We start from the raw sequence: 25,349 nt of genomic DNA, 5'->3' as shown, positions 1-25,349 counted from the left end.
TTAAAAATGTGATGCCAAGTGGTACAAATATACCATGCCTTTAAGAATTCTATGTGCCGTGTGTGTACAATGCCCAACATGCAGATGCAAACTTAAAATCATTACTGTAAATGAGCAGGTACAAGTCTCAAGAGGTACAGGAGCAGTGAGATTGGGGTGCATACGGATTATTAAAAATTGAGAGCAGTTAAAGATTGCAGTAATGTGGGCTTTATTACTGGGGCATAAAACACAAGAGGAATGAAGCAATGTTGAGCTTGTTACAAGACACTAGTTAGTCCTCAGCAGGAATATTGTCTAAAGTTATAGAATGTGCTGAATTCCTCAGAAGGATGGGACTATGTTGATTCCATGGATGAGGAATTTCAGGTTTGAGGATACAGTAGATTGAAAAAGTTGGGGCTGTTCTTTTTGGAGCAAAGGCATTTAGGAGATCTGATAGACTGGGCTGGATAGAGTAGATCTGGAGAAGCCATAAAAGTATGCAAATCAGCAGGCATAGGCTTAAAAGTGACTTACAAAAAAAAAAGCAAATGTGATATGATGTGAGAAGAAAGCATTTTATGCAATGCTGGAAGTGTGGTGGATGTAGATTCAATGAAGACATTCAAGTAGACTTTGGATCATTATTTGGACAGAAGTAACAAGATCATAAGACATAGGAGCAGAAATTAGGCCATTCAGCCCATTGAATCTGCTTTATGATTCAATCATGGCTGACAAGTTTCTCATTCCCATTCTCCTGCCTTCTCCCCATAAACCTTGATCCCCTTGACAATCAAGAATCTATCTATCTCAGTCTTAACTATACTCAATGACCTGACCTCCATAGCCTTCCGTGTCAGTGAATTCCACAGATTTACCACTCTCTAGTTCAAGATGTTTCTCCTTATCCCCGTTCTAAAAAGGTCTTCCCTGTACTCTAAGGCTGTGCCCTCAGGTCCTAGTCTCTCCTACCAATAGAAGGCTATTGGGGGGGGGGAAAGAGGGGTAATAGCTTGACAGTTAAGTAATGCTGCTCACACAAAGAGCTGATGCAGAGAAGGCCATATGCAACTAAACTTCAATGGACTCTCATTACCAGTATCTAATTTGATAGCTGTCTCTTTAAGTGACAATGCTTCTTTCTCAGAGGACTAGTGTTCAGAGTTCCTGATTGGTCTTCCATATACAACCCTCTGCAAACTTGAGGTCATCCAAAATTCCTCAGCGCATATCTCAACTCCTTTAAAAGGAATACCATGACTTTGAGCTTCAAGGCCAGAACACAGCTTAGGTTCTTACACAATCTTTTTAATCAAGTGACTTGTTAGTCTGAATATACTGTGCTACATCAGAGATTGCTATACACTTTGCGCACCTAGCTAAGAGACTGGAATGATACGGACAAATATTTAGACAGGAATTACAATGTACGTTGCAAGTTAATTAAACCTTAATTTTAAAATTTAAGTTAAAATGCTGTTTTGGAACTCAATGCTTTGTGTTTCAGAAATCTAAAATTAAACACCAAGGGCATGTTAAAAGCCAAGAGTTCTGGATTTCACTCCTTAGTCAGGGTTTAAGTTGTTTAGTTTAGAAAGAGATGGGGAAAGGGATAAACAAATTTATCTCCATTTTCATTATCGTGACTTCATAAAACAGGACATGCAGGGGAACTTTACAAATTTAGACAGGAAAGAAAAAGGGAGAAGAAACAAAATACTCAGAAGGATGATTTTGATCTTCAGCTCATTATTTTAAAGCACTTTCTGTAAAAATAAGAGTGTAGAAAGACCAAGGACCATAGAGTCATAGAGATGTACAACACGGAAAAAGACTCTTCGGTCCATCTCATCCATGCTGACCAGACATCCCAACCCAATCTAGTCACACCTACCAGCACGCAGACCACATCCCTCCAAACCCTTCCTATTCATATACCCATCCAGATGCCTTTTAAATGTTGCAATTGTACCGGCCTCCACCACTTCCTCTGGCAGCTCATTCCACACACGTACCACCCGATGAGTGAAAACATTGCCCTTAAATCTCTTTTATATCTTCCCCCTCTCACCCTAAACCTATGCCCTCTAGTTCTGAACTCCCCTCATCAGAGGGAAAAGACCTTGTCTATTTACCCTATTCATGCCCCTCATGATTTTAGAAACCTCTATAAGACCACCCCTCAACCTCCAGCACTCCAGTTATTCAACTTCTCCCGACAGCTCAAATCCTCCAACCGTGGCAACATCCTTGAAAGGGTTCAGAAAACATTTACAAGTTTGACAACATTCGAAATGAGAAAATATAAAGAATATTTCAGAGTGCAGAAACTCTTATTGACCTAATTTTCTCCATAGAAAAGTCAAAACAATTTTTCATTTACACAAAAGAGGAGGGGAATGAATTGCATATAATGAATTTGCATCAGGTCTCTGGTTCATCCAGTATATTACACAATTCTGAAACCTTGTGTATCTTGAGAATTTCATCCCACCCAAAACCGTGTGAAATGAAGACAAAATAAAGATAAATACTCAGGCCAATGTGAAGGAAAATAATTTGGGAAACTCCTTTCTAATTCATTCATCAAGGCTACAAAACTAAATGAAGAATCCACGTTCTGTTTACCCTGTGGGTAAAAGGTAGCTGTAAAAGATGGTTCAGGCTCAAGAAAACACTGAACCTTTGTTTTTAAATTCTTTATTTAAATAAAAACCTTTTTTACATTTATCAAAGAATACTCCCAGTACATTGTAAAAACAGCAGGCACTAATGTTAGGAATCCTGTGAATTTGTTTGTTCTTCAATGACCTGTTTGACCATTTCTGCAAGTTTCAGGCGATCGACTTTATCATTGAACCGCCGCCCTGAAATGACAAAGAAACAGGTTGTTAAACGCACAATCTGCAAAGAGGGAGATGCAGGGGTGTTGTCCTCCTCATTAGCTGCAGCATTACCAGGTAACTGGTTATGTTTTGCTGAAAAGACAAATTAAGGAGTCATGTTGGAGATTTGTGTACACTTGTGTTTTATTGAGTCGGTCCTCTACATTGTGTCTGGGAAATTAATGGAAACTAAGGAAATGGCAGATAAATTGAACCATACAACCATCTTTGCTAGTGGATGCAAGTAACATCCAATGAATAATTGTGAACCAGGAAGCGAAAGAAAGAGAGGAACTTGAAATGACTACAATCACTAACGAAAGGACACCGAGAAAATTATTAGAACTAAAAACTGGGAGTTCCTAAGTCCTGGGGGACCACATCCTAAAAGGAGTGAATACTGAAATAAATACCAAAGAAAAACAACTGTGGAGTCTGGAAATCAGAAACAAAAAAAAAGAGAAATTGCTGAAAAAACTCAGCAGGTCTGGCAGCATCTGTGGAGAGAAAGTAGAAGAATTCAAGTTGAGTCCAGTTACTATTCTTCAGAATTGAAGAAATGTTCTGAAGAGGGGTCACTGGACCTGAAATGTTATGAGGAGTTAAAGTCTCCACAAAAAGATATGGATGGGTTATTTGAGTGTGGGCAAATTTGAATCTGTCCATTTTGGCAGAAAGATTAGAAGAGCAATGTGATTAGAAAGGTAAATAAATGTTGTTCATATTTATGCTTATATTCCACTCTCCTTGCAATAAAAGGTTATTTTGCTACAATCACACTGCATGTTGGTGAGTCCATATCTGGAGCACCATGTACAATTTTGGTCTCCTTATTCAAAGAAAGGATACAAGTACACTAGAATTGGTTCAAAGAAAGTTCACTTGACTGATGATACTTTATTAGATAATGCCCCATCCCAGGTAAGGTTAGACAGACTGGGCCTCTTTTCATGGAGGTTAAGAAAATACTTTGAGACATAAAAGACCCTGAGAGACTTAACTGAGTGAAAGCTAAAAGGGTGTTACCACTTGGGGCAGAGACTAAAACCAGGACACATTTTAGAAATAAATATATGTCTTTCATTAAAGATGGACCACAGGAGAAATATGTTGCCTTTCCAACATGCTTTCTCAAATAGCAATGGAAACAGCCATTGAACATTTTTAAGTTACAGGTAGATAGATTCCTGATTAATAAGGAAGGTAGAGGTTATCAGGGTTAGGTAGGAATGTGAAGTTGAAGCATCAATCAGATCATCATGCTGAAGGAGTCAAAATTGCCTTCTGCTGCTAATTTGTATGCTGATATTGTTGTTTGTAAAACACAGAGTTTGATAATTAATAGAATGTTAAATTTCTTTGAATTTATTAGTATAATTTTCTGCTAAGTTATTTAAATACAATTTCAGCAAAATGTGCCTCTGTTCCATATCTCAGAAGGAAATATGGTCCATCTAAAGCACAACATATATGAGGGGAAAGGCAGAAATGTAGAATGGGAAAGGTTCAGCAAGGCTCCATTCTTCCTGGCAGTTGGAGTGGGAGAGATCAAGGTTAGTACTAATTGAAAGGCTCTGAAGTAAAACCAATGGACTAATGTAGAAAAAAATAGCTACATTATTCAGAGTTAAATTACCAAGACTGAAATATTTAAAAAGGGTATGAAATTAATTAGGTATTTCCAAGTATAATAGCAAATACAGGTAAATAAATACAAAATATTAACTAATTATCAAAGGTCAAATTTGCTGAAGATTGTATAGGACTGCCTGAAATAGCAATGGATACTTATTTGTAGAAGTACTACAGCACAGATGACCATTTGGCTCAATCTGGACCACCTCTTAAAATGAACATCATGACTTAGCCATTCTTCTGCATTTTCCCCAAACCCTGGACACATAGGATGATTATTCAAATATACAAAATGCCCCTTTCAACGTGTCAATTGAGTCTGCCTCCACCACACTTACAGGCAATTCATTCCAGACTTGAACCCCTTGTGTGAAAAAGCTTCTCACATTTGGATCTTTTGTAAATCACTTTAAACCGGAGTTGATTTCTTTGGAAGCAGGAACAGTTTCTCCCCATCTAATCCCCTCATGATTTTAGAAACTTCTATCAGATTTTCATTTGGCCCTCTCTCAATCCCAACCTCTCCAATCTATCTTCATAGCTGAAATCTCTCATCCCTGGAACCATTCTTGTAAATATCTTCTGGTACTCTCTTCAATTATCTCACATTCTGCCTATAGTGTGGCACCCAGAATTGTGAACAATGTCCTGCCGAGGTCTAACAAGAGAGTCTTATATGAGTTCAGCAACACCTTACTCTTGTACTCCAAGACCCCCCCAGTAATAAAGACGAGGATACTGTATGCTTTATTAGCTGTTCTCTCCACCTGTCCTGCCTCCTTCAATAATCCATGCACATACACACCCAGGTCCCTCTGCTCCTGCACCCCTTCAGAATTGTCCCGCTCATTGTATATTGCTTGTCCATGTTCTTCAGATCAAAATGTATCATCTCAGACTTCTCTGCAATAATCATCTATCACCTATCCAGCAACTCCATCAAGTCATATGCACTGTCCTCATCAATGCTTCATATCAATTTTTGAATTGTTCCCTGTACACCAAGATCTAGATCAGTATTGTATGCATGGAAAAGCAAGGGTCCCAATACTAACCCCTGGAGAACTCTACTACAAACCTTCTTTCAACCTGAAAAATACCCGTTGACCATTACTGCTTTTCCTGACACTTCACTTTGCTATTGTCACTTCTATTCCAAGATCTGTTGCGTTGCACTATGTCGAATGCCATCTGAATGTCTATGTAGACCACATCAACGGCATTACTGTCATCAACCTTCCTGTTGACTCTTAAAAAAATAGCAAGTTAATTAAACACAATTTCCTCTTTAGAAATGCACGGTGGCTCTTTCTAGTCAGCCCAGCCTCTCTCACATGACTACTGAATCAATCCCAAATAATTCTTTACAGAAGCTTCCCTGCCACTGAAGTTATAAACTGATTGGTCTGTCATTACTGGCTCTTCCGTACAATCCTTTTGAAGAAGGGTATAATATTTGCAATTGTCCAGTCTCTGGCACATCCAAGTCTAGGGAATAAAGGAAGATTGTGGCCAGTACTCCTACAATTTCTACTCACTTCCATCACTATCACTGGATTTATTTCATTCAGTCTAGATGCCTGGTCAACTTTAAGTATCACCAGTCTATCGACACTTCTTCCTAATCAATTTTGAATCCTTTTAGTGACAGATTCCTCCTCTGTCACCATGGCCTGTGTTGCATCTACTGCCATAGGAAAAAAGATGCAAAACACATTTGATACCTCAGCTGCGCCCCCTTCCTCCATGTGTAAATCCCCTCCTTGGTCCTTAATTGGCCCAACTCTTCCTTTTACCACTTTTTTTTGAATACTTATGTACTGATTGAAGACTTTGGAATTCCCCTTTATTGGCTGCTAGTATTTCTCATAAATCTACTTTTGCTTCTCCCATACATTCTAAAGTTGAACCATACTGGAGTCGAATTGTTAAATTTTCTCTGTCCATTGATGCTGCCAGATCTGCTCAGTTTTTCCAGTATTTCACTTTCATCTCCCCTCTGAACATTTGTATTCTTTTCGATTCTCAATTGTATTGTCTACCTGACACCTCTCATAAGTACTCTTTTGTCTCAATTTCTCTCTCTTCTCATCCAAAGTACTCCAGATTTGTTTGTCTTACCATTCTGTCTTGAAGGAATGTACCTTGACTGTTCAGGAACCACAACCTCTTTGAAAGCAGCTTATTGCTCAGTTACCTTTATCTGCAATCTTTCAATCCAGTCTATCCTGCCCAGTTCCATTGTCCTCCTATTTATTTTTCTTATTCTGGATTGACGGTTGTCATTCTCCTCCATTATCCTAAACCTGAAGATACAAAGATCACCATCTCCCAAATGATCCCCACTGACACTTAATCCACTTCATTTCTATCCTTCCTCATTGGACTAGATATATACTGCTGAAGGAAATTCTGGTTAATACAATCTAAGAGCATCAATATTCCAGCCTTCACTTGTGTAATTACAAGTCCACATTATAACTACTCAATAATGTTGCAATCTCTAATTTCCCTGATTTGTTCCTTGAAATCTTTCCCACTAGTCAGTGGTTTATAGACTACATGGAGTAATGTAATTGCACACATTTTGTCCTTGACTCTAGCCAAACTTTTTGAACCCTCAGACATTCTCTTTCTCCAGCTTTTATGGGCTATGGGGAGAATGCTGGTAAGTGGACTTGAAATGCCCATCAGCCATGATTGAATGGCGGAGTGGACTCAATGGGCCGAATGGCCTTACTTCCACTCCTATGTCTTATGGACCGAAGTGTCTGTTTCTGCATTGTACATCTCTATAACTCTAATGAGATAATTCCTTGGATAGACATCTAAACTGTGCACATCACACTAGTCTCAACAAAACCCCACATAATTGTGACAAAAATTTCAAAAGTTAAAAAACTTTATACTACTGTTATACTACTCCAAGCTGTTTGCAATAAAGGTTAACATGCCATTTAGTTTTTTTGCTGTACCTGCATGCAAAATTTGAATTTCTTTGTACAAAGTCACCCAAATCTCACTCAACATTTAAAACTTTCTTACCATTTAAAGAATATTCTGATCAATTCTTCTTCCTACCAAAACGAATAACCTCACATTTCCCCACATTATTCTTCATCTGTCATGTTATTTCCTCATCTACTCTAACATATTTCCTGGGCATGATACAAATGACATTACAATCAGACTAATATTTATTTACATCTCTTGTGTTATTGCTCTTTGAACATCATTGCTACACAAAACTTTAAAGCTAGAGCCTTAATCTTAGAATTTGAAGAACAGAAGGAGACTGTTTAGCCCATTGCGTTTGTGCAGGCTAAAATGAACCAAAGGCCAATTTCCATGTCTTTTCTCCATCTCTTTCATTTTTCTCAAAATGTTTAATTTTTATCTGAAAGTCATACTGGGTTCTGTTTCCATCAATTGAAACTTGTGATGCTGGAAAAGCACAGCCAGTAAGGCGGCATCCAAGGAGCAAGAAGTCTTGACATTTCGAGCATAAGTTCTTTGTCAGGAATGAGGGGGTGTGTCCTCATTCCTGATGAAGAGCTTATGCTCGAAATGTCGACTCTCCTTGCTCCTCAGATGCTGCCTGACTGGCTGTGCTTTTCCAGCGCCACACATTTCGACTCTGCTCTCCAGCATCTGCAGTCCTCACTTTCTCTCTCTGTTTCCATCAATGTTTATTGTGGGAAGTTCAATGCCCTAATACCATTCTAAAACAAAACACAAATTTTCACTTTATTCTTTTGCTGACCTTAAGCCTATGTTCTCTAATTACTTGCAAACCTTTTATTGACAGTAGTTATGTCCCAAACTGTTTTTAATTTTAAACAGTACCAAATCTTCCCATAACATTCTTGCACAGATAAAAGAAACTCCAATTTCTCATCGGATTATCATCTTAATCAATCGTTCCGCACCATCTTCACACTGCATTCTAACTGCAGCTCAACCAACAATTTGAACAGATTTAGCATTACCTCTTTGCTCTAGCAGTCTATGCCACAATTTATAAATCCTAGGGTAGTGCCTGACAGCATTTAACTCCTTGAATATGTAACTGTGCTTTTGAAGAGCAATCTAGCTCTTCAAAGTTCATTGTCAAATTACTAAAATGAACTTTGTATTCCAGATTTATTAGTGGATGGAATTTAAATTCCACCAGCTACGGTCATATTTGAACTCTAATCTCGAGTCCCTGGTTATGAGTTCACTATATCACTTCCAACCTTGTAATAAAAAATTGTGTATTTTTTCTGCCTTTGTGTGGAGCCTCAGAAAATGGTGGTGGTGGTGGTGGTGGGGGGGCGGGGGGGGGGGGGGGAGAGAATACTAAACGAGTATTTTGCCTCAGTATTTGCTGTGGAAAAAGGACATGGAAGATATAGGATATAGGGAAACAGATGACGACAGCTTGCAAAATATCCATATTACAGAGGAGAAAGTGCTGAATGGCGTGAAATGCATATAAAAGTGGATAAATCCCCAGGACTGATCAGGTGTACCCTAGAACTCTGTGGGCAGCTAGGGAAGTGATTGCTGGGCCTCTTGCTGAGATACTCGTAACATCGATAATCACAGGTGAGGTGCTGGAAGACTGGAGGTTGGTTAATGTGGTGCCACTGTTTAAGATAGGTGGTAAGGACAAGCGAGGGAACTACAGACCAGTGAACCTGACATCAGTGGTGGGCAAGTTGTTGGAGGGAATCCTGGGGGATAGGATGTACATGTATTTGGAAAGGCAAGGACTGATTAGGGATAGTCAACATGGTTTTGTGTGTGGGAAATCATGTCTCACAAACTTGAGTTTTTTGAAGAAGTAACAAAGAGGATTGATGAGGACAGAGTGGTAGATGTGATCTACGTGGACTTCAGTAAAGCGTTTGACCAGGTACCCCATGGGAGACTGATTAGTAAGGTTAGATCTCATGGAATACAGGGAGAACTAGCCATTTGGATACAGAACTGGCTCAAAGGTAGAAGATAGAGGGTGTTGGTGGAGGGTTGTTTTTCAGACTGGAGGCCTGTGACCAGTGGAGTGCCACAAGGATTGGTGCACTAGCTTTTGCCATTTATATAAATTATTTGGATGAGAGCATAAGCGGTATCGTTAGTAAGTTTGTAGATGACACCAAAATTGGAGGCGTAGTGGACAGCGAAGAACGTTACCTTAGATTACAACGGGATCTTGATCAGATGGGCCAATGCGCTGAGAAGTGGCAGATGGAGTTTAATTCGATAAATGCGAGGTGTTGCATTTTGGGGAAGCTAATCTTAGCAGGACTTATACACTTAATGGTGAGGTCCTCGGGAGTGTTGCTGAACAAAGAGACTTTGGAGTGCAGGTTCATAGCTCCTTGAAAGTGGAGTCGCAGTTAGCTAGGATAGTGAAGGCTGCATTTGGTATGCTTTCCTTTATTGGTGAGAGTACTGAGTACAGGACTTTGGAGGTCATGTTGTGGTTGTACAGGACATTGGTTAGGCGACTGTTGGAATATTATGTGCAATTCTGGTCTCCTTCTTATAGGAAAGATGTTGTGAAACGTGAAAGGGTTCAGAAAAGATTTACAAGGATGGAGGATTGCCACGGTTGGAGGATTTGAGCTATAGGGAGAGGAGGAACAGGCTGGGACTGTTTTCCCTGGAGCGTTGGAGGCGGAGGAGTGACCTTATAAGGTTCACAAAATATTTGGGGGCATGGATAGGATAAATAGACACAGTCTTCTCCCTGGGGTGGGGGAGTGCAGAACTAGAAGGCATAGGTTTAGGGTGAAAGGGGAAGATATAAAAGAGACCTAAGGGGCAACATTTTCACACAGAGGGTGGTACCTGTATGAATAAGCTGCCAGAGTAAGTGGTGGAGGTTAGAACAACTGCAACATTTAAAAAGGCATTTGGATGGGTATATGAATAGGAAGGGTTTGGAGGGATATGGGCAGGGTGCTGGCAGGTGGGATTAAATTGGGTTGGGATATCTAGTCGGCATGGACAGGTTGGACCGAAGGGTCTGTTTCCATGCTGAAAATCGTATGACTATGACTCTTCAGTTTGAGTGTGCATGCCTTTGCATCTATGTTGGTTTAACTGGTAATGGTGCTCACAGGGCACACAATAATAGACCAGTGAAAATAATCTATACCAGCAGCATACTTTAACTAGTTCCTAGGTTGAAAGATAGAAAAGCAGAATGTGTGTCTAAGGTGTAAAACTTGGTATATATTGATGTTCAGAGACATTCTGGTGCACCTGTACATGGAACACAACGTTTGCATGCAGGTACAGCTAGCAATTAAGAAAGTAATTCACATGGAACGTTATTGTAAGTAGATTGGAGTATAACTATGGAAAGGTGTTTCTATAATTGTACAGAGCTTTGGTGCAGCCATACCCATGTGCAATTTTGATTTTCATATTTAAGAAAACACATACTCACGCAAGGTTCACCAGAGTAGTCTTTTAGAAGACTCTTCTATGATGAGAGACTGACTAAATAGGCTGAACTCTATTCTCTGTAGTTAACAAGGATGTGCGATAATCTTCATAGTTTTTATTGAAACTAAGAAGGGGATGGACATTAGAAGCTTGATTCGCCTGCTTGAGTGATTTAGAACAAGGGGACAGGATAAGGGGCATTCATCCAAAATCATTTAGTACCAAGATGAGAAGTTTCTACCCTCAAAGGATTGTGAATCTTTGGGGTTCTCGATTCTAGATCTTGTGTAGGAGACAATTTCAAAGTTTATGGATAATACAAAATGTGGAAACACTCAACAGTGAGGAGAATACATTGTAGAATTTCAAAAAAGGATGCAGGAGTGGGCAGATATGTGGCAGATGAAATTCAACACAGAGAAGTCTGTGGCAATGTGGTGTACACATCTTTGAAGTGACAGGGCAAATTGAAATAGCAATAAATAAAGCATACAGTATCCTGGACTTTATTAACAGGGGCAAGAGCTACGTGGTGATGTTGAACTTGAATAAGACAGGTGTCAGGTTTCAGCAGGAGTAGTGTGTAGAGCTCTGGGTGCCAGAACCTAGGAAAGATGTGAACACATTGCAGAAAGTGCAGAAGAGATCTACAAGAATGGTTCCAGAGATATGAAACCTAAGTAATGAATGTAGTCCCAGCCTCTCCAGTTGCTGGACAGGGTAGACAGCGAGAAACTGTGCAGAGAAAGTACAGATTTAAATTGATTTGCAAAAGAAGCAAATATATGGTGCAAGAAAAGCTTTTTCCAAAAAGTGGTCTCGGTTTGGAACGCACTGGCTTGAAGCATTGTGGAGGTAGGTTCATTGAGGCATTCAAAAAGGCATTGGGTTACTCATGAAACACAAGGCAGGAGAATAGCACCAAATCATGATGCATTTGGAGAACTGGTGTAGACACGATGGGCTGAATAGCCTCCTTCTGAACCATAATACATCTGTGATATTGTGAACACGGACTGAAAGTTTTGATCATCATGAATTCTTCCACCACCACGTTAAAACTCAATTTGACAATTTCCATTTAAGAAACAGATATATGCTCCCATTTCTTTGTTTCCTCTCTACCAGGCTGTTGCTCTGACTGACTTGCATTCCTTAACTACTCTACTCAAGAGGTCATCCTTCATATAAAGAACCTAATTTTCAATCCCAGATCATTTGACTTTGCAGCACATCATAGTCAAGTTTGATTCTATTTTCATCCAATTTCCACATGCACAAGTTTTAATACAGATTAATTACCGGCAATCAGGATTGCAAACTTTGACTGATTCTTTTGTTTAAATCCTACAAGACTCAATGATACTGAAAATGACTCAAGTAACCCATGCTGCGCTCTCAGTTAAATCAGTTAACTTATTAGAAGTGATGGATCGAACCAGAGAGCTTCGGTGTCTGTACGGCTCAGTACCCCAGGACAGCACACTTACCAATTGAGTAGGTGGGGAAGCACATCCATAACTTGTCAACTGAAATCTCCAATTGTCCAGGGTTGATTCAGGCTGGCATGAACAAGCAATCCAAATCAGATGTCAATTTTTTCATAGGCAAACTTAAATTCCTCACGCTCCCTTTTGGCAACATGCTCAGACTGTCCCAGTAAAACCTTGGTGTCCTGTTGGATCCAGAGGTCAGCCTCAAATCCCAAAACTTACCCATCACCAAGATCACTTGTCTCATCTCAGCAACAGTGCTCAAAATTGACATTTCTTTTTTCTCTTTTCCACTGACATTCTTATCTATGCTTCTGTCAATATTGGATGTGATTCGCTGAATTACACCTGACCGAAAAAAATTCATTGTTTCAGGTCAGCTGCCCATATCGTCTACAAAGGCAGAATATGCTGAATACTAGACATCTGAATAAAACAGAAAATTCTGGAGAAAAAGGCAGATCTGAAGAGCGCAAAACAGAGTGAACATTTCAGACTGTTGTCACGGAGCTGAAACAATCCAAAAGCTGCTCTCCATAAATGCTGTTAACCTGCTGAGTATTTCAAGCAATTCCTGTTTATATCATATATTATTTTGCATTATATCTTATTCACATTCACCTATCTACACAGGCCTGTACTTGCTGCTCCCTACACAAAGCATTCATTTTAAAATCTTCATCCTGAAATTCTTCCCATGTCTCAACCCATCCTAGCTTTGTAGCCTCTTCCAGTCTGCATCTTTTTGGTCCTCCAACGCTCTACATCTGTACATTCCCCCTTCCCATCACCACAGAACATTTCCTTAGCCTTGCTGTCTGGAATTCTCTCTAATTGAGCATATGAGAGACTGAGACAGATATGTTCGAGTATCAAGGGGCTCAAGGGTTATGGGGAGAATGGGGTTGAGAAACTTATTGGCCATGATTGAATGGCAGAGCAGACTTGATGGGTTGAATAGCCTAATTTCTGCTCCTATGTTTGTCTGATGGTCTTTATTGAATTGTGCCCCTCCCTATGCTCTCTCAACATTTTTCAAAGCCCCCTCAAAGTCTTTCTTTTCGACTACCTCTCCAAACTCTTTACATAGGAGTAGATTCTCATTTATGCCCAATCTCTCTCATCCCTTCTTTGCAATGTACATGATAAACTTTACAATAAAGATGCTATGTAAATACAAGGTTTTAGTTGAAAATGTATTCTGGCCCCCAACTGTGTCGTCAGAATTGAACAATTAAAAGATAAAATGTTAGCTAGTGCTGAAGATTTAGTATGTTAATTGGAGCATGTTACTTGGCATCCTTCCCTGTAGCTGAGTGTTTTTTTGGATCAATGTGTACGTCAATAGAATTGGCTCCCTCCGATTGTATATTCTAGCTAAAATAATGCTTCCATTCCAAGTTGAAGTGTTTATGTTTCATGACTAATCTTACAAGATGCACTCAAAGATCAGGATCAGGAAAGAATTTTCATGCAAGTCAATGGTCAAAGACACAAAGACCTCAATATCCCTGAATTATATGCATGCAAGCAGTGGGTACAAAACACTATACATAAATTTGATCATTAGAAATTGGAAATGCAGAGGGTAATTTCCCAGTAACCAAGGCAAGCTACAGAATGGTGTACACATTGAAAGGTGAAGATTCCTCTTCCGAGCATCTCTTGGATAAGATCCAGGGCAGTGTTTTGAACAGGCTTGGCTAAAATAAAAATTTGTATGACAATCCAGCTGCTGTTCTCTCACCATTCCAGCTGAGGCTCTGCAGCATGTCACGAAGACATTTACAGTCTTTATTGTACTTCCAAGCCTCCTGCATCACCTCGTTCAACTTCTCATCTTCATTCTCTCCTAGCAAAACAATTAAACATTGAACATGTGCATGTGACAATACTGCAATTTTCTTTCACATCTTATTTGTTTCACCCTGCAACTCCCAAAAAAAAAATTCCCTCAGCTGGGAGGATAGAGGTAGGCACTGTATAGATCTCTGCCAGCACAAGTGGGTGGCACGGTGGCACAGTGGTTAGCACTGTTGCCTCACAGCGCCTGAGACCTGGGTTCAATTCCCAACTCAGGCGACTGTGTGGAGTTTGCATGTTCTCCCCGTGTCTGCGTGGGTTTCCTCCGGGTGCTCCGGTTTCCTCCCACAGTCCAAAGATGTGCGGATCAGGTGAATTGGCCATGCTAAATTGCCCGTAGTGTTAGGTAAGGGGTAAATGTAGGGGTATGGGTGGGTTGCGCTTCGGCAGGTCGGTGTGGACTTGTTGGGCCGAAGGGCCTGTTTCAACACTAAGTAATCTAATCTTAATTCTTAAAATTGCCAGTAACACCAACTCCAGATTGGTGGCTCTCATACAGCAAATAACAAACTAAAATTCCTTACAAACAGCAAGGAGAATAGTATTATTCAAACTGGTGATTAATATCAATAAATCTGACAACTTTAACTTGTGGGTACTGTTGGCTACACAAAACAGTTTCAGGAATCAACAGCACTAGCAATGATTTAATACAACGTAATGATGGCTTTGACATACTGGCTAGGCAGGCGAGTACCACAATTTCCTGGGGAAAAAAAACTTTACATTATACCAAACAAAGAACAAATAACTGCACATGATGGAAATCGGAAACAAAAACAGAAATTGCTGGAGAAACTTAGCTGGAGAAAGTACAGTCAATATTTCAGGTCCAGTGACCCTTCTTCAGAACCCACCTAGCTAATGGTAGGTGTTGAGTGTGTATTACACTTATACTAAATGCCTCAATATTGCTACATATTGGTGGGGAGCCAGGGAGAAATAAACATACTGATCTGTCAACTTGCCTTCAAGCTGAAATCATGGAATATTGTTTAATATCAGAAGAGAAAAACAAACTTTTGAATATCCTAGAAACATTACCATCCTCGGACAAGCCAAAGACATGCATGAGAATTCCTATAAACATGACATTTCAACTGGAACGCTTTATCAACAAACACATCCAGTTAGATCCCAGCTACCACCCCCTGAGGAAAGGAACCGGAAGTGACTTCCCCACAGGAAGTGATATCACCAACCCAAAGAAACCCAAACACATAAATAGATAGCAGGAATTTTCAGCATTGCTTCACCCGAGGCCCACTGAAGAGGTTACCTAGTAGGGTAACGAAACGTCTGGAAATGAACCTTCCAGTTCAGCGAGCAAACCTACATCCAAAACCTCAACCTGAGCTACAAATCTTCTCAAAACATTACCTGGGCTAGCTATCTCTAGGGTGCAAGAGGGGGCACTTCATCTGGCTAGCACAAGTACATCTACTGCAGGCTAAGGGACAGCTAACTCAAAATTCTCCACCAGGTCTCTCTTATTCCATGGATTTTACTCTAATAAGGTCAGATTAAACACAGGCAAGGTCGAAGTCTAAAAATCACGTTCCAACTCACAATGGCCCTATTCCAAAATATACTTGAGAGGATATCAAAATCATTATCAGTTTTAAACAGTGCAAATGATTCTACAGTACACTTTTCAAATAAGATCATGAAGATCTTCAGTGTCCTAGTCAAGATGCAATCCTCAATCAAAACAGATAAACTAATAGTTGATCTCACTGAACACAGCAAAGCAAAAACACAAATTGGTTGCAGTGGTTACCTAAGAAAGGATAGCCTACACTTCAATATCTGTGAAGTCTTTTGAGATGCTCTAAGAGCACAAAAAGGAGCCAAACAAACAAGTCTCTCTTCCCTCTCTCTCTCTCACCACCCTACAACATATAATCCCCACACATTCAGCTGACTGTCTGCAAAGTAAAGAATTCCTAGGGTGAAAGGCAAGGCTGGTAGGTATACGAAGAAGTGTTGGATGACTAGAGAAATTGAGGTTTTTTTTGTTAAGAACAAGAAGGAAGCAAATGTCAGGGACTAACAGCAGAGATCAAGTAAATCCTTACAAGAATATAAGAGTACACTTGAGGGGGAAATCAGGAGGACAAAAAGGGGACATGAGATAGCTTTGGCAAATAAGGTTAAGGAGAATCCAAACAGATTTTATAAATACACGAAGGACAAAAGGGCAACTACGGAGAGAATAGGACCCTTCAAAGATGAACAAGGCATCTTACGTATGGAACTGCAGAAGATGGGGGAAAATACTAAACGAGTATTTTGCATCAATGTTTGCAGTGAAGGAGAACATGGAAGATATAGAAGGTGTGGAAATAGATGGTGACAGCTTGAAAAATGTCCATATTACAGGAGGTGGTGTTGCTGAATGTCTCAAAGGTGGACAAATCTCCAGGACCTGATCAGGTGAACCCTAGAAGTTAGGGAAGTGATTGCTGGGCCCCTTGTTGAGATATTTGGATCATTGTTAGTCACAGGTGAGGTGCTGGAAGACTGAAGACAAGATTTAAGAAAGGTGGTAAAGAAGGCCAGGGAACTATGGACTAGTGAGCCTGACATCAGAGGTGGGCACACTTGTTGGAGGGAATCCTGAGGGAAGGATTTACATGCATTTGGAAAAGCAAGGACTGATTAGGGATAGTCAACATGGCTTTGTGCATTGGAAATCAAGTTCATAAAACATGATTGAGTTTTTTGAAGTAACAAAGACAATTGATGAGGGCAAAATGATGGACATGACGTATATGGACTTCAGTAAGGCGTTCGACAAGGTTCCTCATGGTAGACTAGTTAGCAAGGTTAAATCTCATGGAATACAGGGAGAACTAGCCATTTGGATACAGAACTGGCTTGAAGGCAGAAGACAGAGGGTGGTGGTGGAGGGTTGGCTTTCATACTGGAGACCTGTTATCTATAAAAATGATTTATATGTGAACATAGAAGGTATAGTTAGTAAGTTTGCAGATGACACCGAAATTGGAGGTGTAGTGGGTAGTGAAGAAGGTTACCTCAGAGTGCAATGGAATTTTGATCAGATTGGCCAAAGGGCCGAGGAGTGGCAGATGGAGTTTAATTTAGACAAATGTGAGGTGCTGCATTTTGGAAAGGCAAACCAGGGCATGACTTAAACACTTAATGGTAAGGTTCTGGGGTGTATTGCTGATCAATGAGACGTTGGAGTGCAGGTTCACAGTTCCTTGAAAATTGAGTTGCAGGTTAATTAGGATAGGTGAAAATGGCACTCGGTATGCTTCCCTTTATTGGTCAGTGCATTGAGTATAGGATTTGGGAGGTTATGCTGTGGCTGTACAGGACATTTGTTAGGCCACTTTTGGAATATTGTGTGCAATTCTGGTCTTCCTCCTATCAGGAGGATGTTGTGAAACTTGAATGGATTCAGAAAAGATTTACTAGGATGTTGTCAGGGTTGGAGGGTTTGAGCTATAGGGGAGAAGCTGAATAGGCTGGGGCCATTGTGCCTGAAGCTTCAGAGGCTAAAGACTGACCTTATAGAGGTTTCTAAAATCATGAGGGACATGGATAAGGTAAATAGACAAGGTCTTCTCCTTGGGTGGGGGAGTCCAGGACTAGATGGCATAGGTTTAAGGTTGGGGGGCAATTTAATAGGGACCCAAGTTGCAACTTTTTCATGCAGAGGGTGGGTGTGTGTGTGGAATGAGCTGCCAGAGGAAGTGGAGACTGGTACAATTATAATATTTAAAAGGCATCTGGATGGGTATATGAATAGGGAAGGTTTAGAGGGATATGAGCCAAATGCAGACAAATGGGATTAGATTAGGTTAGGATATCTGGTCAGCATGGACAAGTTGAACTAAAGGGTCTATTTCCTTGCTGTACATCTCTATGACTCTATGCCTTTAGATCTATTAGACTTGTCCATTGCTGCTTATTTAGACAATGACAGGATTAGTGCAGGTCAAAATGCACTGTGCTCTGATGGGGTGGAAATTTGGAATCAGGAGATTAAAAAAAGGCTTTGCTTCCACTCAATGTAGCTGCAGTTAGAAGCTTCACATTTGGAGGGAGAGGTGCTGCATCACCTATGTTCTATTACATTATTGAATAATGATATAATGTAGTGGTTCTACAAAGTACCCAGCTATCAGGTCACTTACAGATAAGTAGAACAACTTGTCAGAACTCTGGTACATATTACGATATAAGTTTATTTCACCATGGCCTATTATTTTTAATTCCTTATTTTGGATAAAAGACTCAATTTCTCCTAATCCCCTTGAAATTCATGGGACTGCCTTACCAGCTTGTGGTAGAATACACTGCGCAATGACATCCCGCAGTTTTTCTAGAGCGACATTGGCATCCTCTGCCTCATTCTCCGGATCATGAATGTAGACATCATCCTTGGGTCTCGTGCTGTAACAAAATGACAATCTATTATGGCGGGGGGAAAAGCTCCTGTATGAACAGGCGCAATTAGCCAGCCAAATCTGAGACACATTTAGTGGGCTAAGACATTAAACAGGCTTATTTTCTTAAAATAAAAAAAACAAAAAAGAAGGAAGAAAAGGTAGAAAGAATTAATAAAAATGAAAAGCAATAAAAAAAACACGAGAAGAGCGACGGGAAAACTGACATTACCCATCTCGCCCCCACTACAAGTGTGCCATCTATCAGGCGATCGCGCTGTGGCACTGGTGATGGTCATTGGAGAAGTCCGACGTCTGGATTGCCTGCCTCACCTGCTGGCTGAAGGAGGCTATCTGGAGGCAAACAGCCATATGAGAAAAACAACAATGGGGAACATTTAGGGAAATGTTATTTTTTTTTCATCTTCTTAAAGGGGAACAGTCTTCACTTGAATCATTGTATAATCCTAAATGTGATAAAAGGACATCCCTCCTCTTGGTAAGATTTCGTTTCAAATCTGCAGTTCGCGTATTCCTCTTCACAGGTCCGAGAACAGCTGAATCTTCATTATACCCCATGCATTCAGCAACACATCTGTAGTGAACATACTAAGCTTAATCCATCTGGAGTCCAACAAGGACTCCCTTAATGAGTTTGACAGCTCCAGCATTCACTCACTATAAAAGGCTTGTCAAAGAAAGCCAGATGTCTAGCTCTCAGATTATATCTGGCTCTACACTTCTATTGATAGTATTTTTTTTCTGTACACTTACTAGCATCTCAGTCTTGCCTGGATCTTATTTTATGCTTTATAACCGCTAGCCAGATGGAGAACCAGGATGTCGTTTTGTGCAGCCTCTCCTGTGTTGGGACATCATGAAGTTCCATGTCAAAAATGAAAGGACGACACTATCTAGGAATTCAACAAGCCTGGAGTGTATTTTACTCTTCCATTCAGATCACTGCTGAAAATGCCAATAAGATATGATAAGCAAATTTTAAAATCATGAAACTGGAGTAAAAGGTGGAGCAAAAAACCATGTGTGCCATTCTTTATAATGCTTAGGACTGCATGTCAATTCAAATGAACACAGTTTCCCTTTAAGGAGGATTCAACTGTTGCAGTATTGGTGAAAAATTTGAACATGGATTGTAACAAGTTTTAGAAAGAGTCCTCTTGGAACAACGTCCATTTCAAATCAGTCCCTGCTGTAACCAAAAGTTTGAGAGCTCACCGATGACTTGCTGGGTAAATGCCCGTATACAACCAGGCACAGAGCCATACAGACCAGGAAACTCCCAGTTCATCCCTTTTCTGTGTTGAGTTAGCTCCTAGCCAGGGCAGGAGCTAATGGCTTCAGTCCCAGGTTTGAAAGTGGCAGAGGGCTAAAAGTATCAGCCAGAGTTTCCATTAATGTTTTACATATGCATGTCTGAAGAAGAAAGGAATGGGCATGGCTGTGATTCTTCCTCCTGCCCCCATGATCAGACTGCTTTTTTCTGTTGCCCAGACACACACATGAACAATGTACCACTGGAATATGTATTAGGATAACCACTGACCATGTAACCCTACCCCAACTCAAGTCTGAGCCTTAGGTTCAGGTAGGATTAAAGAAAAAGGTCCAAGAGTCCAATACAGTTTAAGCTAATGTTTCTGACTACCAAGCTTTCAACATCATGAAACATCACACATTTGAATGTGCAAATTAAAAGTTAATTCAGAGAAGCAACACGTCAAACATTTTCTTTGAACCACTTGTTATTAAACAACAGCCTGCAATTTTGGGGCAGCACAGTGGCTCCGTGGTTAGCACTGCTGTTGGATACATAAAGTTACTGTTAGATACATAAAGGAATCTTTATCAATCACATTAAATACTTGGCGGTTTCAGCTTGCTAAACCTAAATGACTGCATGAGCTTTAAATGTTTCATCTACAAAACTTGGACAGAGTTAACATCTTTATGCTACAAGTCATGCTGATTGATCAGCCAATGAGAACACAATTAGCTCCTGCAACCAATAATGATCTGAGCTCCTTATTCAATTCCTTAGCTAAATCTCCTAGCCTTCAGGACCATCATAAAACATAACCTTTGAACCTCTGAATTGCTATACATATTGAACAGAATCAAAACTCTTTTAGCTGCTTCAGGTTCCTAAGATGCTGTTTTAAGTAACGATCATACTGCTTTATTTTGGTCTTTATTTTGCTATGTAAACTTTGATTTGCAGTAACAGCTTTGATTTATATAGAATCTTTTAAACTTGGGGAAAAATCCCAAAGTAATTACAAGCATATAATGTTATCCTACACTCATTTAATATACTATAGTTTCAGAGATTTGTAAAGAGATAGGTAAATTTTTCAAAGGTAAAAATTAATACTATAAATTTATTCAAGCTGTTTTCAATTTTGTTTCCTTCTTTCCTCATTGCAATGTTGGGGTATGGCTCCATGGGCCCATTCTTCAAGTTGATATACTAGCAAGCCCAAAAGTAAGCATCAGCAAACTATTTGACCACAAAAGGCATCACAGCCAAACTCAATCCTGTCCCCATCTGACATCCAAAAAGTGTTTCTTCCCAGCATGTACAACTTTAAAATGATCAGGAACAGGAACAATGGTTGATTTATATCTTCTTACCCAATAGGCACTGAGGCTAAGCATAAAACTCCAACTGTTGCCTTGTGAGGTCATTTAATTTAACATACACAATCAAATCTGTGAAGTCCTAATCTGTATAGCTTAGTGATATATTTTGCAACGCATCGGAGGAGCTCAGTTGTACACTGTGAAACATTTTAGCGGACTCCAGATATAAACTCACATACAATCCTGATGAAAGCAAAGAATGTGAGCAAACCAAACCACCTCTTATTCACTCCCATTCTTTACAATTCTTGAAACAAACATGAAATATTTCCAATCTGCAATGGTCTGCATGATTAATGAACTGGTTAATTTCATCTTCATATTTTTCCAAGTCTTGATTACTTTTAGTAGAGAATGATTTTGCTAAATGGGGTGTGATTAGGGCAGTCTGATGGCCACTCTTACACAAATAGTTATATTGTGTGTGTGTTTTGCAGAATTATTTGCAAATTAATTCCATTATTAGGGTTAGACTGTAAACTGGAACAAAGCAATAGTTGGTGGGGAAAAGAATGAACATTTTGTTGACAAAGAGAAGAAATACAGTAACTGTCTGGGCACAATGCGATCAAACTATTCAATCCAAGTGCAGCACAGAGGAACAAGTAAAAAAGAAGTGCACTTTCAATTTTCCTCACCGAAAGTTACTGAATTTAGCTGTTGTACAATTTAACAAGAGCCCAGGCAGTCTGTTGAATATGAAACAATCAGCCATCAGATTATGTTTTAACCAAACACTCCATATCTTGTCTGATTTTGATACATGAAGATTTTTCTTAGGGGCTGCTTAATAATGCCCAAAACAGGAATCCCAGTATTCCTCCTCCCACCCCAAGGTACGAAGGCAAGTGTTTGTACCCCCATTGGTGCCCTGGCTAGAGTCAATTAGCACAGGGAATAAAAATAACTTGGACCTTGCATGGTGTTCTTACACTCCAACAATCAGGTGAGTTCAAACCAAAATTAATTAAACTTATTCCAATTTGTTTGTTCCTTTGTGCTCGATTTTGTTGTACAACTAAAACCTTTGCCATGGTTAAAGGACAGATGGTATTCTTCATTGTCGAACTCTGCAAATAGAAGTAGTACAGTAACCAGTGCGCACATCATCTTGTCCGATACAAATTCCGCTAGAAATTAAACAACATTTTTCATCAATATATATGGCTGAGTTGAACAAATTGCATTCAGTAAAATACACTTACCCAAATAGCTTCCTCTTGCGAAGAATTGGGTTATTTACAGAGTTTAGAGGTTTAAGGCTCACTTTCAGATCCTGAATTCTCATACTGGCCAGCTGCTCTGCATGGGCTTGCTGGATCCCAGCAACCATTGCCTGCGACATAGTTTCACCATCAGTATAAGCTGTATTACATGATAAATACGAGCAGACAGCACCTTACAAACAGAGCAGCAACTATAGTAACAACCACAGAGCTTCCTTTAAACTAGGAATGAAACATCTGCGATGCAAATAAAGCTCAGCCTACATTTTTCGAGAAATAATAAAAATCAAAAGTTGTGAATCAAAGTTATCGCAAACACACAAGGCTGAAAGTTCTCAATCGAAACTATCATCGTCTGGGTTTTAATCAGTGCTTTAGGAATAAAGGAAAAGGAGGAAAAATACTAATCATGACATAATACATTATATAGAGTCAGAGTCAGATGTACTGCACGGAAAAAGACCCTTCAGTCGAACCTGTCCATGCCGACCAGATATCCCAACCCAATCTAGTCTACCTGCCTGCACCCAGATATCCAACCCTTCCTATTCATATACCCATCCAGATGCCTCTTAAACATTGCAATTGTACCAGCCTCACCACTTTTTCTGGCAGCTCATTCCATACACATACTGCCCTCTGCGTGAAAAAAGAGATCCGAGGGACAATTCTATCTCTTTCCCCAAACCTATGCCCTCTAGTTCTGGACTCCTGAACCCCAGGGAAAAGACTTTGTCTATTTATCCTGTCCATGCCCCTCATAATTTTGGAAACCTCTATAAGGTCACCCCCTCAGCCTCTGATGATCTAGGGAAAAAAAGCCCCAGCCTGACCAGCCTCTGCCTATATCTCAAATCCTCCAACCCTGGCAACATCCTTGTAAATCTTTTCTGAACCCTTTCAAGTTTCACAACATCTTTCCGATAGGAAGGAGACCAGAATTGTACGCAATATTCCAACAGTGGCATAACCAATGTCCTGTACAGCCGCAACATGATCTCCCAACTCCTGTACTCAATACTCTGACCAATAAAAGAAAGCAAACCAAATGCCTTCTTCACTATCCTATCTACCTGCAACTCCACTTGCAAGGAGCTCTGAACCTGCACTCCAAGGTCTCTTTGTTCAGCAACATTCCCTAGGACCTTACCATTAAGTGTATAAGTCCTGCTAAGATTTGCTTTCCCAAAATGCAGTACCTTGCATTTATCGATTTAAACTCCATCTGCCACTTCTCAGCCCAGTGGCCCATCTGGTCAAGATCCAGTTGTAATCGGAGGTAATCTTCTTCGCTGTCCACTACACCTCCAATTTTGGTGTATTCTGCAAACTTACTAACTGTACCTCTTATGCTCGCATCCAAATCATTTATGTAAATGGCAAAACATAAAGGACTCAGCACCAATCCTTGTGGCACTCCACTGGTCACAGGCCTCCAGTCTGAAAAACAACTCTCCACCACCACCCTGTCTTCTGCCTTTCTCCAATTTAGAACTTCAACTTTTAGATCTGGTCTATCCTTTTCTATCACTATTTTAAATCTAATAGAATTATGGTCACAGGCCCAAAATGCTCCCCCACTGACACCTCAGTCACCTGCCCTGCCTTATCTCCCAAGAATAGGTCAAGTTTTTGCACCTTCTCTAGTAGGTACATCCACATACAGAATCAGAAAATTGTCTTGTACACACTTAACAAATTCCTCTCCATCTGAATCCTTAACACTATGACAGTCCCAGTTGATGTTTGGAAAGTTAAAATCCTCTACCATAACCACCCTATTATTCTTACAGATAGTTGAGATGTCCTTACAAATTTGTTTCTCAATTTCCCTCTGACTATTAGGTGGTCTATAATACAATCCTAATAAGGTGATCAACCCTTTCTTAGTTCTCAGTTCTACCCAAATACATCCAGGGAGGTTATTTCCAGGGGTATCCTCCCACAGCACAGCTGTAATGCTATCCCTTATCAAAAACGCCACTCCCTTTCCTCTCTTCCCTCCCTTTCTATCCTTCCTGTAGCATTGGTGTCCTGAAACATTAAGCTGCCAGTCCTGCCCATCACTGAGCCATGTGTCTGTAATTGCTATGATACTATACCCTGAGTTCATCTGCCTTCCCTGTTAGGCCCCTTGCATTGAAATAAGTGCAGTTTAATTTATTAGTCCTTCCTTGTCCCTGACTGTTTGACTCACTTCTGTTCTCAACTGTACCAGTCTCAGATTGATCTCTTTCCTCACTATCTACCTGGGTCCCACACCCCCACCTTACTAGTTTAAATCCTCCTGAGCAGTTCTAGCAAATCTCCGTGCCATTATATTAGTCCCCTTCCAATTTAGGTGCAATCCGTCCTTCTTGTACAGGTCACTTAATCCCAAAAGAGATTCCAATGATCCAAAAATGTGAATCCTTATCCCACACACTAGCTCCTCAGCAATGCATTTATCTGCTCTATCCTCCTATTCCTGCCATCACTAGCTCGTAGCACCGGGAGTAATCCAGATATTACTACTCTATGTAATGCTAGAGGTGGACAACGGCACTGTAATTACACTAGGAAGTATGATATATTTTCTGTGACAAAGTTATTATTAGTTACTGAGGATTCACCTTGTCCATCATCATTTGGGAGGATGGAAGGATGTTATCTAATGCTTCTGTGGAGTTCAGCCAGGGATGATCCAGCACCCCCTCAATATTTAGTCGTTCCTCCGGCTTTACTTTCAACAACCTGCAGGAA

The 25,349-nt window shown here is 40.1% G+C and overlaps 1 protein-coding gene across 4 annotated transcripts in view; it reads right to left on the bottom strand.

The window, feature by feature from the left end:
• Positions 1-2,705: 2,705 nt before the first annotated feature.
• Positions 2,706-25,349, bottom strand: part of mapkapk5 (MAPK activated protein kinase 5) — a 63,601-nt gene continuing 40,957 nt past the window's right edge. For all 4 annotated transcript variants that reach the window (XM_060843527.1, XM_060843530.1, XM_060843529.1 and 1 more), the window contains 5 exons: positions 25,220-25,340; positions 22,587-22,717; positions 18,612-18,727; positions 14,187-14,291; positions 2,706-2,852 (listed from right to left, as the gene is read on the bottom strand). In XM_060843527.1, coding sequence (XP_060699510.1) covers positions 2,761-2,852; positions 14,187-14,291; positions 18,612-18,727; positions 22,587-22,717; positions 25,220-25,340 — 565 coding nt within the window. In that variant the 3' untranslated portion in view covers positions 2,706-2,760. The remainder of the gene's footprint in view (positions 2,853-14,186; positions 14,292-18,611; positions 18,728-22,586; positions 22,718-25,219; positions 25,341-25,349) is intronic.

The sequence above is a fragment of the Hemiscyllium ocellatum genome, chromosome 24 (assembly GCF_020745735.1).
Source record: "Hemiscyllium ocellatum isolate sHemOce1 chromosome 24, sHemOce1.pat.X.cur, whole genome shotgun sequence".
Lineage (NCBI taxonomy): Eukaryota > Metazoa > Chordata > Chondrichthyes > Orectolobiformes > Hemiscylliidae > Hemiscyllium > Hemiscyllium ocellatum.
The sequence above is the reverse complement of the archived record's forward strand: the minus strand, read 5'-3'. Positions and strand labels throughout refer to the sequence as shown.